This window comes from Alligator mississippiensis, chromosome 3 (genome assembly GCF_030867095.1).
Source record: "Alligator mississippiensis isolate rAllMis1 chromosome 3, rAllMis1, whole genome shotgun sequence".
Classification (NCBI taxonomy): domain Eukaryota; kingdom Metazoa; phylum Chordata; order Crocodylia; family Alligatoridae; genus Alligator; species Alligator mississippiensis.
Genome location: NC_081826.1, coordinates 60,363,513 through 60,379,475, shown reverse-complemented (window position 1 = coordinate 60,379,475; position 15,963 = coordinate 60,363,513). Strand labels below are relative to the sequence as shown.

Genomic DNA, 15,963 nt, shown 5'->3' with positions numbered 1-15,963 from the left:
GTGACTGAGATTCTACAATGTCTGTAGATAGTCCTTTCCAGTGCTTAATCACCTGGATAGTTAGAAGGTTTTTCTTAATATCCAACCTAAGTTTCCCTTTTTATAACTAAAGGCTATTATGTCTTATTTTGGACCCCCTGCCCCCACCCTGTGGACACAGAGAATAGTCTATTGCCATCCTTTTTATAAGGAGACATTATCAGATTTTCTTCCTTTTCCCAGCCTGCCAATTTTCTTTCCAGGCTAAAAAAAATTCCAGTTCTTTTCACCTTTCTTTGTAAGTCATGTTTTGTAGACCTCTAATGATGTTTTTGCTCCCATTGGATGGACTCTGTCCAATTTGTCAGAACCTTTCTTGATATTTAGTGCTCAAAACAGGACACAGTACAAGCATGAGGTCTCACCAGTGCAGAATAGAGTGAAAGAAGCACTACCATTGACTTACATACTACACTCCTATTAATACATCTCCATGTGATTTTAGCTTTTTTTAAACAGTAGCACAAACTGTTGACTCATATTCAGTTCACTATAGTATGCAGATCCTTTTTCTGTAGTACTCCAACTAAGCCAGTCATTCGCCAGTTTGTCTATGTGCATTTAACTGTTCCATCCTATGTGCACTGTTTGACTCTTGTCCTTATTGAATTTCATCTGATCGATTTTGGAACATTTCTATGGCTGATCAAGGTAATTTTGAATCATAATTCTCTGAAGTGCCTGCTATTCCAGCCAGGGTGCTGTCATTAGTACTCCTATACAATTTACATAGAAAGCATCTTTATTTAACTTGCAAGTCATTTTCTAAGCATCCTAGCAAGAATACCAAACAATTTTGACTTCTATACATTGATAGCATTTTTTAGAAGAGGTCAAGTAGCCCTTTCTCCAAGGAAAGTGGTATCTTTATTATTGTATAAACAACAATCAGTGCTGATGGCTGCGTTAATATACTACAAATGATCCAGTAAAACATACTGGACATATAAAATGGTATCAATGAATTTAGGCTGGAAATTGAAAGGAGGTTTCTATCTGGTTGTGGAACACTCTTCCAATAGAAATTGGGGCTATCAAACTAGTTAATTTAAAGATGGAGCTTGATAAAGTTATGAATGGCTTTATTTGATGTGGTTCATAGATTCATAGATTCATAGATGTTAGGGTCGGAAGGGACCTCAATAGATCATCAAGTCCGACCCCCTGTATAAGCAGGAAAGAGTGCTGGGTCTAAATGACCCCAGCTAGATACTCATCTAACCTCCTCTTGAAGACCCCCAGGGTAGGGGAGAGCACCACCTCCCTTGGGAGCCCGTTCCAGACCTTGGCCACTCAAACTGTGAAGAAGTTCTTCCTAATGTCCAATCTAAATCTGCTCTCTGCTAGCTTGTGGCCATTGTTTCTTGTAACCCCCGGGGGCGCCTTGGTGAATAAATCCTCACCAATTCCCTTCTGTGCCCCCGTGATGAACTTATAGGCAGCCACAAGGTCGCCTCTCAACCTTCTCTTGCGGAGGCTGAAAAGGTCCAGTTTCTCTAGTCTCTCCTCGTAGGGCTTGGTCTGCAGGCCCTTGACCATACGAGTTGCCCTTCGCTGTACCCTCTCCAGGTTATCCGCATCCTTCTTGAAGTGTGGCGCCCAGAATTGCACGCAGTACTCCAACTGCGGTCTGACCAACGCCCTATAGAGGGGAAGTATCACCTCCCTGGACCTATTTGTCATGCATCTGCTGATGCACGATAAAGTGCCATTGGCTTTTCTGATGGCTTCGTCACACTGCCGGCTCATGTTCAACTTGGAGTCCACTAGGACTCCAAGATCCCTTTCCACCTCCGTGCCACCCAGCAGGTCATTCCCTAGGCTGTAGGTGTGCTGGACATTTTTCCTCCCTAGGTGCAGCACTTTGCATTTCTCCTTGTTGAACTGCATCCTGTTGTTTTCTGCCCACTTGTCCAGCCTATCCAGGTCTGCTTGCAGCTGTTCCCTGCCCTCCGGCATGTCCACATCTCCCCATAGCTTTGTGTCGTCTGGAAACTTGGACAGAGTACATTTCACTCCCTCGTCCAAGTCACTGATGAAGACATTAAAGAGTATCGGTCAAAGGACCGAGCCCTGTGGGACCCCACTGCCCACACCCTTCCAGGTCAAAACCGACCCATCCACCACGACTCTCTGGGTGCGACCCTCCAGCCAATTCGCCACCCACCGGACTGTGTAGTCATCCAAGTCACAGCCTCTTAACTTGTTCACCAGTATGGGGTGGGATACCGTATCGAAGGCCTTCCTGAAGTCTAAGTATATGACATCCACCCCTCCTCCTGTGTCTAGGCATTTCGTAACCTGGTCATAAAAATAAACTAGATTGGTCAGGCATGATCTGCCCCCCACAAACCCGTGCTGGTTTCCCCTCAGCATAATTTGTCCTGCCGGGCTCTCGCAAATGTGAACCTTGATAATTTTTTCAAAGACTTTGCCAAGGATGGAGGTGAGACTGACAGGTCTATAGTTGCCCGGGTCCTCCTTCCTCCACTTTTTGAAAATGGGGACCACGTTGGCCCTTTTCCAGTCCTCCGGGACTTGGCCCATGTGCCACGAGCTTTCAAATATTCCCGCCAGTGGCTCTGCAATGATGTCGGCCAGTGCCTTCAGCACCCTTGGATGGAGCTCATCCGGGCCTGCCGACTTAAAGGCATCCAGTTCTTCCAAGTGACTCTGCACCATCTCAGGGTCTACGCATGGAAGTCTGGCGCCTTGCTGCTGCCTCTCTACAACCCCAGTGAGAGACTTGTCGTGCCCCTCACTGAGGCAAAGAACTCATTGAGGAGTTCAGCCTTGTCCCCCCTGTCCGTCACCAATTGTTTCTGCCCATTTAGCAGGGGTCCTATTCCTCCCTGGGCCTTCCTTTTACTCCCTATATATCTAAAAAACAATTTCTTGTTGTCTTTTACTTGGGTTGCCATCCTCAGCTCCATGGTAGCTTTGGCCCGTCTAACTGCCTCCCTACAAGCACGAGCAGAGGAGGTATATTCATCTTTGGTGATCTCTCCCTGTTTCCACTTTTTATGTGCTCCCCTTTTGTCCCTTAGGCTGCTCTGGATTTCTCTGGTCAGCCAAGAAAGCCTCCTGGCCCCTTTCCCTCTTTTGCCTCGCTCGGGGATCGTCTTGCTTTGTGCCCGAAGGATCGTTTCCTTAAGGCACAGCCACCCTTCTTGGGCTCCCATCCCTTCAAATCTCCTACTCTGCAGTGCGTCCTTGACTAATCGCCTGAGTTCATTGAAATCAGCTTTCCTAAAGTCTAGCACTTTCACCCTACTAGTTACCTTACCCACTCGCCGTCTTATGGTGAATTCTATTATTAGGTGATCACTGTCCCCCGTGATGGTGGCTTATCATGGAAGTGTCTGAACTTGATAAACATCATGTCTCTCCCTGTCCTATGGCCTTATACTGCTGATCGCTTGTGTGGCAGGATGTTCCCATTAAGGGCATGATCCAAAGCACAATAATGTGTATTAAAAGTCTCCAGCTGAAATCAATGAGTTCTAGAGCAAGCCCTAAAAAAATAGTTTAGCTACCAAAACACTTACTGCACATGCACTTTTAACCTCATCTAGTAGGTAATGCCCTAGAATCAGGTAGGTCATTTGAGAGTGTCATAAGTGCAGAATTCCAACATTGAAGAAGAAGGTAAATGTAGGTAAATTGAAAAATAATTGGAAAAAGTGCCTTCTAGAATATATCATTATATAATTCAATATATATTTAATAAAATAGATCATAATTCAAAGCACACAGATTAATGTAAATGACAAATTAGATGTGTTCACTCCTGTAGAGATGTCTCATAAGCCACTAGATGGTGCCATAGTCACATTTAACATGATCAGAGTAAGTCTTCAACACAAACCACATTTGTCTACTAAGAGACATTTGGGTTTAGTATGTATGGTTAGATGACTTTCTATAAAAAGAGCTCTTGAAATGGCTTTGGTTATTATATATATATATATATATATATATATATATATATATATAATTATAAGTAATATATGCTATAATTAGATCATATATTATAACTAATATATGATATAATTAAGTGAAATATATAATAACATATATATTATAATTAAGTGAAAACGATCCCAACCTACCAGTCTTCTTGATTAGTACACAAATGCATGCAGTTACCACAGAGAGATGCTTCTAGCACAAATGGTTTGGGAAATTATTATATATCAAACTGATATATATTACTTTCAATTTTAGCATGGTATTTTCTAATGCCAGTAGCAAGAATTCCTGAATTAACTAGCAGAAAGGTGTTCGTTAGGACAGTGCTAGAAAACTAATATTATAAGGACTCAAAAGTTTGAGGAAATCCAAGGGAAGCTGACCATTTCTTTAAGCTGAAAATGATTATAGCTTACTATGGTCTATTCTCCAATTTTAGCATGCTCCTCTTCGCTGGTGTTCTTTTTGTTTTTGTATTTACATAACTTGGCTGCTTAACAGTGGGGAAAAAATACCAAGAGTCACAACTACTCTCTGCAGGAGCAATTCAATAACACTAGGCATTCAAACAGCTGAATGTGCTTTTGTTGTTCCCGCCTCCTCCCAAATGCTCATCCTTCCTTCCCCCTGCCTTTGAAAATATGAGATCTCCCATAATAACCCTGAAGACACTTCACCCTATTTGTCTTCTGAGGCTTGTCCTCCCTTTCTACTACCCAAGGTTTTTTTCAACTTTGTATCTGCATCCACCCAGTTCCCCTTTTCTGATCTAATAGTTGTTGTAGGAACTGAAGGAAGGAAGCCAGGATGCATGGAAGATACAGAAAAATGTTTCCAGTAGCAGAGAGAGACTGTGTTTTTTGGGATGGACTCCAGAACTGGGTCTGGGCTTCTCAGTTGTCAAAGGCTATGTCTGATGTTTGGGACTATTTTCCAAACAGTGAGAGCACTTAGGGGAAGGTGTTTAAGTATCCAACAGTACATAATGGTATTTAGTAGAATTTACAAAAGCAAAGATGCTTCTAAACATCTATGTGCCTGTCTGTATCAGTAGGCACTTAATTACTTTAAAAATCTGGCCTCCTGTCACTAGGTGTTATCCACAAAACTAATTAGTCTTTTAGGCTAAGTACAGACAATCAGAGAGTCCAAGGTGGAATGGATTCAATCTTTGCAGGTTAATGTAAGCTGCATAGATTGAACCAATAAGCAAGTGAATAAACATTCACTTTCCAGAAATGTAGCCACATGCCTGCAGTGGCGGAGGCCAGAAGTAAGGGGGCACTACAACATGACTTTCTGCTTGGCTGGAGCAGACAGTTTGGGCCAAGGCTAGCCCACCCACCCTCTGCAGGGTGGGTGGAATTGCAGGGGAGATGCAACACATTCTGGGATGCTGGTGGACTCAAGTTATCTGGAACCTGGAGGAGATCTGGGACAGCAGTTCAATAAACTGATTTAACCTAAATCAGTTAAGTCTGATACTACATCTATCCAAGTTTATCTTTAACTGGTTCAAGCCATTTTTTGTACGCTGAACTTCTGTTGTGTTACAGATTTGAACCAGTTTCCGATCACCTTTACCGGCTTATGTGTAACTTCTGCCCCTAGGCCTAAAGTTTAAAAGCCTGTTAAAAATTTGCAAGGACAATCTAAAAGCAAGAATGTTAAAACACATTTTTATTCTTTTTTTTTTTCTTATGTCAGTCCCTGGTAAGTCTGAAACTAGAAATGAGTGATTAGAAGCTTGTCTGATGGGGACTTTCCAAAAATGCATATTTTACTCTTTTCTGGATTTAAAAAAAAAAAATTGCTAGTTAAAGGAGCTTGGGTAAAAAGCCCAAGAGAGAAGTCCCTTTTTATCTATGGCTATTACTAAATTAGGTAGTAGCAACTTCCCTTTCCTTCCATACCTCCATTCTGTCCAGGAAGGATCATCATTAAAGAATAGATAGCAATTGATGCAACTGGCTGGAGGGTGCATTGCTTTGACACTTCCAATAGTTATTTACATCCATGCAAAATATGGAGCAAAGAGCTGTCAAATCAAAATGAGGTCACTTGCAATTTCTGTGCATAGATATAACTGACAACAGAAAATTTCAGGCAGGCGAAAATATGTTCCCAGGGTCCTTTTATCTTTGGCATCTTTTCTGAGAGTTCCAAAATCATCCCCTAAAGTGGTGACAATTCTGGTGAAATTGATTCTAATCCACTGGGAGGTATCAAAAATCACCAAACACATTTCACTCAAGCCAACAACAGATCACCTGGTATCTTCTTGTAATTAATGATCTGGATTTGAACTAGGATTAAAGAAGTGAAAGGCTATCCAGTTCCCTCTCAATCTCAATATAAAGAACCCTTCATTTCTTAAGCCAATGGGAACCAACTACCAACACCAGCTAAGTATATATCTGACAAACGGAGAAAGGAGGGAAAAAAAGAGTACAGCTTCGTTAATAAATATTTTTTCTTGGTGTGTGTGGAGTAGTGGATCTTATGACATAATTTACACAACCACTTCAAGGAATGTGAGGAGGTATATATGAAGGAAGAAAGAAAACTAGAATTGTAGCTTCCTGAGAGAAAAGGTCTGCTCTAGACTGTACTTTAGATGACTGGATGCTGAGACTCCACAGGTCTCAGGAGCTCTCCACCAGTCTCAGTAACTGCATGCCCCTCCTGAAGAGCATTCTTTGCAACACATTTAATGAATGAATACAGAATGTTTGATGCTCTTTGCCTTAGAATACTGTTAGAACAAAATGGAAATGATTTCATGAGTATAATTCTGCCTGGTAATCAGAGGTAGTCTGCTTCATGTGTAACATGAGTGTCTGAACAACATAATATCTGATTCTTCAGGCTGTGGGGAGATATGCTTAAAGGCACATAGCTTGGCATCTTCCTTCACAGGCAAACATAATAACAATAGTTAGCTGTCAACATTAGCAGGATACAAATTTCTTGTACTTTATAAAAATATCTAATGAACACTGTTCAGCTAGAGCCCTGCCCTGTCACTTGGACTTGCACTCAGCAGAGACACCATCACCAGCATGGTCCAGTGGCAGAAAGTCCACTAGCTCTGGTTATGCCATGTCATGGGGCTCACCCATCTCAGCTGGCTGTGGTTATTGCCTAAAACCCTTCAAGGCAAAACAGTTAATTCAGCACCCCTTGTCCTGGGATTTGGATTTGCATACCATGATTTTTAATATTCCTGGGGCCTCCAAACAGTTGTTTAGCAGAGTTAGCTAGGTAACTCAACCTACTTAGTTGAAATTGTAACACCTTTGGTGCTTTACTCTGCACAATACCCAAGATAGCTAATGACTATATAGTTGGTCCAATAAAAGATCACACTAAGAAAGCCTTGCCTCTGACATTCTTGGTAAGGAAGAACTTTCCTAGGGGTGTGACTCATGGGATGGTTGGGCTCCATCAGCTCTATTCTGTGCTTTTCTATCCCCTGGAAGATTCCCATAAATTATTCCTCACTTGTTTTATTCCCCTATCCCTCCAATAAGTATACCCCTTTTATAAAGACCAAGGGCTTAACGTTTCTAAGCCAGTAATAGGTACTTTTCCATAGGTACTATTACAAATTGTCCTTTTTCCAACCCACATGTTTAGTACCTGTATTCCTTTAGGGTAGAAAAAGACATCGCCTTTCATCACATTTGCGTTGACATAAAAATGTAAGCAAACACACATCCATTCCCCTGGTCACACCACAAATAGTGGCTATAATGAAGGTGGTATCAATTTGTGTTGCTATTGAGCAGTGGATGTCTGTTTACTTTATGGCGGGAGGGTGCAGGCAGCCTGGAACTACCCTTGCTCTTCAGCTGCTCCAGGCAGGTGCTTTTGGGATTTGAGGGGCTCCATCCTGTGAACCCTGGGAATTCCTGAGGAGGATTGGACCTTCACATCCCGGGAGCACCTGCCCATCCTTCCCACTTAGAGATGCACGCCTGGGATCATAGTATCATAGAAATTGCCCCTGAGATCTCTGGGGCACATCTTGTTAAGTGACAAGTTGGGTTTCCCCACCTACTGAGGAATTCTCTAGATATCCTAAAGGCCTGTCTTGGTAAGTGGGAAAGCCCTGACTTTCCCCGCTTCTTGCGATATGCCCTGGAGATCCTGGGGGTGCATCTCTGTAAGCGGGGAAAGCCAGGCAGGTGCTCCCAGGGTCGAGGGGCCCAGTCCTATGCAGAAATTTCAGGGGTGCACAGGACCAGCCTGGGAGAACAGGTCACCCATTGTTCTGCAGCATCAATGGGTGGTACAATGGGCAACATGTGTTTTGTCCCATGAAGGAGATCAGCCCAACACAGCGACATCTCTTTCTACCTTTAGTATTGGAATGAGATCACCACTCTAAGCTCTGAGTTTTATCTGCTTACTTTATACTAAGACCTGTGCACTTCCACTGCTGATATTGCTGTTTATGGAACCACAGTGGTTTGTGTGTCTGTCTGGCTTAAAATTAATAAACTCCCCAGCTGTTTTCAGACTGAAAGTCCATACATTTTCTGGTGCAATGTTGTCCATTAAGCCAATGCAGAAATTGTCTAAGCTAGTGGTGCTGTTGTCCATGTCATCCATTTTAATCATGCTATGCTGTCGCATGGCATATACAAACTTTTGCAGACCATTGTAGTCCATTGCAGTTCTTGCATATGTTTCAATTGCTGAGCACATTAGCTTATCTTGTTTGCCACCGCATGGACAGCTCCTTGGAGTTTTAGTTGTTTGATTATATGTATTAATTCATTCATTCATGAATTTATTTTTCTGGACTCCAGCATCAACCTTCTTCCTCAAGTCCATTTTCTTGTAGAATCGGCATTGTTATAAAGTGTAGTGTCAGAGCACTGCCTCCCTGCCAAAAGCTAGGTAAGTTATTTTGCTTAGAAAATTCTAAATTCTTTGTCAAAGGATAATTCAAGTTTCTCCAATAGTATCTGTCTGAGTCTTTTGTTCCAGATCCCAAGATTTGTTTACCCCTCCCCCTACCACAAATAAGTGTAAGATTGGCTCGTCATTCTTAGCTAGGTCACAAAGTGTTTTTTTCTGTGTTTACCTTTTTATTGCACTGTCCATTTAAAAGCATCTCTCACATTTCATTTTTACATTCAGTTCAGCACTCAAATTTCTACATGACAATTACACAATTAGCCCCCTTTGCCTACATTAACAGGACAATATCAAAAACACTAAGTGCTACAGAACTAGCTGCCATCAGAAATATGGCTCCCTTTTTTGTCTTTCCTTTTATACCCAATTCTTGAAGGAACAGAGCAAAGCTCTATTTAAACTTTTTGTTTTTACTTATCCTCCACATTTGAACTCTGGCAGGACTTTTAACTGTAACATTCTTCCCACCCTGAATATTTTCTTACCTTATTTTACTTTTGGCACCATCTCTTGGTCAGAAATCACAAAGAGCCCAGCAGTCCGACAGGAAAGACCCTTTCAGGCCTATGTTCCCATGTTCCTAAACCCATGTTTGAGGTGTAGCTGATTGGTATTGTATGACATGTGCCTCTGAATGACATATTAACTGATTCTAGCCGCCTTTTGGGAACAATCTACTAAAATGTAGAGGTCTGCACAATAATAGCTTGCTGTTTTACCTACTATATATAAAAAAGTACATTTTTCAAAAGTGCCCAAGTGACTTAGGATGACAAGATTCTCACCCCTTTAAGCACAAAGTAGCACCGTACCTCTGCTACTGTTGGAAGAAGTGACTACTGATTATACAGCAGAATTGCTCACAGCGTATGGTTCCATGCAAATAAAATGGAGAGCATGAAGGCTATCCCAAGCTAAGATGGATTTCAGCTTCTGATATTTCATGCCTTCCTTTTCTTTCTTCATTTGTCCAGTAAAGAGCTCAATGATTTGGTTTTAAATAAGAAAATGTAAAGTTTACGCTAAATTGACAGCTAATCTGAGGTGTTGAAAGTAATCCGTTTATGATATATTTAACTGTGAAAGGTAAAAGGCACCTCATAAAGAGAAGTGACATCTATTTTGTTTAGCTCAGGAGTTTTAAAGGTCATTATTTAAGAGGCAACTCTTCTTGTGTATAAGAGGTGATATGTATCAGAGAATTCCTTTTACATAGTGTTCACTTTATAGATGGTGATGTGATAAAAAGCTGTGCAGCTTTTATAAAGTTAAAATATCATAAAGAGTAGTAAAAAAAACACTTTTCTTCTGATATATGGAAGTAACTCCCACCCAAGTCAATGTGGTCGTGTGTCTTAGGGTAAGAATTTGGCCTTAAGATTTTAGATTCAATGCGTCTTAGTTGAGTGAAGTCTGAATAAAAAATGTGATTAAGTCTTTTCATTCTTGAAACATTAAAGCCTTGAGGAGATCTACAAATGAAGTTGGGATAAAGATCTGGTGTCAGTGACAAAAGCTAGCATGTAACAAAATGTCACTGAACTTGGTATTGCCAAATGTAATTAAACTTATATATTTCTTATTTTTATCTTTGAGGGTTCAGGGTTGGCCAAAGTAGCAGGGTACAAGAAACTGTCTTATCCCTGGGAAAGCCAAGCAGGTACTCCAGGAGCTTGAGAGCCTGCCCCGAGTAGCTAGAGAGCATGAGCAGCTCCAGCTGCTGACAAACAGACATCCACTGCAATAAAGGGGCATAATCTATTACTACCTTTGTTACTGCCCCAAATTTTGAGCATTTGTGGCATAACAAAGGATACAGATGTCAGATTGCTTCACCTTTTGTGCTGCCATAAAATCTTTTGTTGTGGTGCAAAGGTTTGTTTCCACCCTAAGAGCCCTAGAGTCTGTATGCATATTTCCATGGATAGGACAGCAAGCTTGCTGTCAAAATATCCATCCATAGTGAGGTAATGCAATAGAGCAGGATCATCAAAAACCTCCCATAGGCCAGATCTGGCCTACAGAGCTGCTCCATCTACCTGATGGACTACTGGCAGGCCAGGGGATTTGGGGACATGTCTAGCAGACGGTTTACCCTTTGGCAAGCTGTGGCGTCTTCTTGTCCCACAGCCAGATCTGCCACAGCCACTACTTGCCCTGCCATTGCTGCCTCCACCAGAGCCAGTAATTGCCCCACAAATCCAGCCTGGGGCATGAAGGGAGTTTGACACCCCTGCAATAGAGAATCTGTTTTTTCTTACTACAAAATGCCCATTATAGAGAGACCAGAACAAAAACTATACTTGATAAATGTTACTTAAAATGTATAGGAAATAAAATTAAATTATTTTCTTAAAGTATCAGCCAGGTCCTAATGCTGGTGTGCTTAGGATTGATGTGTGCTTGGATAAAGGTTGTACCTAAAATCTAAAATATGAACTTTATGAACCTTTACAAAGAAACCTACAATTAAGAAGCTACTATTAAGTCATTATTTATTTTATGAAACACCTCTTTATTACATGTAATATAGCTACACTGAGGAAGAATATTTTAGAGAACATATATTATTCTGCATTGATAGCAGCTATTAAATACTTCTCTTACTTTCATACTCCTCACCCCCATTTTTTTACTCTTTTTTTAAACATAAAACCACTTCATAGTTTGGGTGTTTTCTTTATATTTTTTCAGCATGTCCACACTAATCTTTCTATACTGAAAGTTTAAAGTTTTCTACACTTGCCTTGTTTTTCCAATCGCCAAGTCATTAACCAGTTATAGCTGGGATCGGGGCCAAAAACAGCTGAGGGTCACAAATAAGATTATCTCAAGTGACACCTCCATTAAATTGCTGAATAATCTTTTCACAGGGTCTCCGACAGTAAACATAAGGCCAGTTGTTCTTATATATTACGCCCTCCTTAAAGTCTTTCCCTTGGGCTTGGATCACTTTGCTCTTCTCTAAATTACTTCTGGAGAGGGTGAACTACAGCTTGACCTCAGTTACATGGGTGCAAATCAGGACTGTTGTCTTCAGTGAACTTCCCCTGGACTCACTCTAACTCCCAATAGTCATTGGGAAAACTCCTATTGATTTCAGGAGACAGTGGATTGAATCCTAACTTCTGTTATTAGGGACTAGAAACTGTTTTTCACTGAATATTGAAGAAAGCAACCCTACTCAATCGTTCCCTCCCTTTTTCTTCCATAGGCGAAACCTCTACTGGGCAGGACTAGGGAAGCTACCTAAAGTCAGCTTGTGGCAGCTGAGGGTGTGTGCAAATGTTTCCTGTGGCAGGTCTACAATCACACTGCTTACATTATGCTGTGGAATCATAAATTGGGAGCAGCACATATAAATGTCCACTGGTGCAGGGAGCTGCACCAGGGACCCTAGTTAGGTCAATCTAAATCCAATGTTTGCACGCATCCTAAAAGGAAACTTGCCCTGCTCTAAAGATCCAAGGTTAACTGACAAGAAGCAAAAATTAAACCAGTTCTAGTTAAACACAGGCCATTTTACCTGATTATTTATAACAAAGTGATGTCTTTTCTTTTCTAAAGTGATTCAGTCCTTCTGGTCATTGGGACTATTGTGAACTAAACTCTTAAGAAACAAAACAAAATATGTTTTCAGAAAGAAATCTTTGAATTTTTCATCTGAAGTATTTAGACACAAGAAAAAAAATCTGCTTCCAACAACAACACCTCAAATGGCTTTCACTGTACAAATAAAAGCAGGGCAGACTGAAGACTAAAATGACAAGGAAGAGTTGCAAAGGGATTACTACATTCTCTTTCACCCTATGAAAGAGAACATTACCACCATCCATTTGTTAATTGACATTTATTTGTTTTCCCAGTTCCCAGAATAGACAATAATAACAACAACAAGAACAACAATGTATTTTGTAAATGTTTCAAATTTGCTTTTACTCAGCTGAATTATGAGTTACTGTAACATATATGATTTTTTTTTTTTGCTGTCATTGTTACCTCCCTGTGTTTGCAGAGAAATACCACACAGAAGATGAAGAAAAGAAGGAAACAATGTGTTTACAAGGCTGGATTTCAAGAATTACTAAAGTGTACCTACACGGATGTAGCTAGATACTGTCATAGCACCAATAAATCACAGAATAATTGTAAGAAAGATTTTAATGTCATTTATAAAAAAATAAAATTATTTACAATTTGCAACTCATTTGATGGCATTTTCTCATTACAAACACTTCAATTGCTGAAGAAATGTCACTAGAAGTCAGGTTAACATACTCCATAGGTGAGCATAATGTGATAGGAAAAATGTAAATTGTATTGTTTGATACAAAACTGTTCCTTTAAATGCATGGACCCTAACTGTAGACTAATTCTCCTTCCAAGTTAAGGCATGGAAACTCTGCTTAAATAGTCCCCCACTTTTGTGAAAGGCACCGTAATACATAAACAAGGGTGATAATCTAATTCCAATGGCCATAACCTAATTAGCAAGACCTAGTTTATGCTACTTAGAGGTCTTTAAGGAAAGTTTAGTTACAAAGACAAAAGTAGTAGGACTACATGTATTGCATAGCTGCAGTAAATAGAATCCACAAATACAAAAGCCATCAAAATATATTATAAATCTATCCAAGTTTGAAACCTACTCTAGAATACTGCTTTTCTTTGGAATACAAATAACACTGTTAGATCGTAGAGTTGTATTTTGGTCCATGCTGTTAATTCTATAAACATTATACTCCTTTTTCATTAGTTTAAAAGCCTCAAAACAACAGGTCCTCAGGCAGTGGTAATGCAGCAAAAGTAAGGCCTTTCCAAATTCCAGACTTCAGCTGCTGCAGCCAGTTCAGAGAAATCCCCATCTCACCTCCTCCCTTTTTGCTTTCCCTTTATGTGGCAGGGTAGGTACACAGATTTAAGATCATTTGTTGGAGATGGTGGCTTGTCACCATCTACTTGTTTTGTGCCTGTAAAAATCACAGTTCTTAAAAATATCCGGGAGGGAGGGGAAATAGTTTACTTCAACTAAGCTGTAGTTCCACATAATCTGCTAGCAGCAGAAATTTCTTTGGGGTCTGATTCTGGTCTTCCTGAAACCACAAACGGCCAAGTCTGTAAGCAAAAAAAAAGTGTCATATTAGGCAGATGGTTGCACCCTAAAGTTCAGTTTTGTCACTGCTAAGGGTCTGACTCTGACGCTAATTTGCTAGGTTTTATAGGATAAAGTTTGCTTTCCCCTGGGGAAGTACTGCCAACTGGCTTCACTAAAGAGTGCTACAGTGATACTCAAATGCACCTGAACTGATAGCTGCCACTTGTTCCCTCTTCCAACCTGAAGGATTGTAGATGGCTTTGTGACTGCCTTCCTGATGTCATAAACAAGACTCCCGATTTATTCCAGACCAAATTGCACAGAATAAGCAGGCATCAAGAAAAAGGGGAGGAGGGGGATGCAGTGCCCTGGTTTAGATCTGTGCAGTGCACCAGGCCTTCATTGAATAAGGTTTATGTGTGGTCTCAGTCACCCTGAATTATTTGATTGTGTAAGAGCCAAGGGACATGTTCCCCAGAGTCTGCCCCGATGCCCACAGCTGCCTCTTAGTCCCACCCAGCTCAGAGAGCGGGACCTGGGCCCCCCAAGGCAGCTGGGAAGTGGAGAAGCGCTGACACAGCCCTGCAGCTGGGCAGCCTCTGTCCCATGGCAGCTAATGGCTTGGGAGGGAGGAACCTGGGGGGATCTGACCTGGTTCACGGCCCCCTCTTTCGCCTGCTCCTTCCCTCCTGGGTGCGAATTAGTGGGGAGCTCAGAGGAGCTGAGCCCCCATAAGAGACCAAAGCCCCCCATAAGGTTTGACCATCATAACCTGAGGGACTGCTCCTTCACTTAGGTGGCCTTGTTAATTAAGGAATCAGTTTCCAGCCTTTTCGCAGGCCCACCCCCCGCCCAAGAGTCAAAGGGCAGCTGGAGCCCGGCTGCCCTCCCTCCCTCCCTCCCTCCCTCCGGGCGGCGCGGGCCTCACCAAGCTGACGGGGTGCACGTAGCCGGGGTCGTAGCGCTCGTCCTGCAGCAGCTGGCGGAGGTGCGCGATGTAGCTGGAGGCGAGGCGCAGCGTGTCCAGCTTGGAGAGCTTGGTGTCGGGCGGCACCCAGGGCAGGCTGGTCTTGAGGCGGGAGAACGCCTTGCTCAGCACCCGCATGCGGGCCCGCTCGCGCGCGTTGGCCGCGTTGCGCTGCGACTGCTTGCCCTCGGCCGCCGCGCCCCGGCCCGGCCCCGGCCCCGGCCCCGGCCCCGGCCCCGGCCCCGGCCGCCTGCCCCCCGGCGCCCCCGCCCGCGCCCGCTTCCTCTTGCAGCCGCCGCCGCCGTCCTCGTCCTCGTCCTCCTCGTCCTCCTCCGCCGCCGAGGAGGCGTCGGGCGCGGGGCAGAGGCGGGCGCGCGGCGGGCGCGGGGCGGGCACCGCCGGGCAGCCCAGCTGCAGCCCCCGCAGGGCCATGTCGGGCAGCTCCTCGGCGTCGCTGCCGGAGCCCGTGGACATGGCAGCAGCGCGGCCGCCGGCAGTCCGCCCCGCCCCGCCCAGCGCTCCCCCCCGCCCCCCCCGCAGCCCGGCACGTCCGGGCGGGCCGCGCCGTCAGACAGCGCTATATGTACGGCTCAGGTGGCGGCGGGGCGAAGCGCCGGCGGGCGGGGTGCAGCGCCCTGCGGCTGGCTCCAGCTGTGCCCGCACCCCCCGCGGGCAGCCAATGGGAGCGCGGGCCTCCCGCCGCCCTGCCCAGATGTGGGGGCCGCCTGCGGGCGGGGGAGGGCTGCGCGCTGGGGCCGCGGGAAGGCGGCGGCTGCTTCTATCCCTGCGACGGGGCGGCCACGCGCGGCCTGAAGGCTGGGGGGGATCGGGAGTGTGTGCGTGTGTATATGTGTGACTGTGAGTGATTGTGTGCGTGTGATTGCGAGTGTGTGCGTGTATGTATGTGACTGTGAGTGTGCGTGATCGGGAGTGGCCGCGTGTGAGTGTGCGGGAGTGTGTG

General features: G+C 43.6%; 1 protein-coding gene across 1 annotated transcript; it reads right to left on the bottom strand.

The window, feature by feature from the left end:
• Positions 1-13,083: 13,083 nt before the first annotated feature.
• Positions 13,084-15,630, bottom strand: MSC (musculin). The gene is made up of 2 exons (XM_006276142.3): positions 14,964-15,630; positions 13,084-14,055 (listed from the first exon to the last, which is right to left on the bottom strand). Exons 1-2 carry the CDS (start codon positions 15,474-15,476, stop codon positions 13,969-13,971), a joined length of 600 nt encoding a protein of 199 aa, XP_006276204.3. The 5' UTR covers positions 15,477-15,630; the 3' UTR covers positions 13,084-13,968.
• Positions 15,631-15,963: the final 333 nt, after the last annotated feature.

Coding starts and splice junctions, on each gene's coding strand:
- MSC (XM_006276142.3), bottom strand. CDS start 15,476: ATGTCCACGGGCTCCGGCAGCGACGCCGAGGAGCTGCCCGACATGGCC. Junction 14,056..14,963: donor ACGTGCACCCCGTCAGCTTG/GTGAGGCCCGCG, acceptor TTTTGCTTACAG/ACTTGGCCGTTTGTGGTTTC.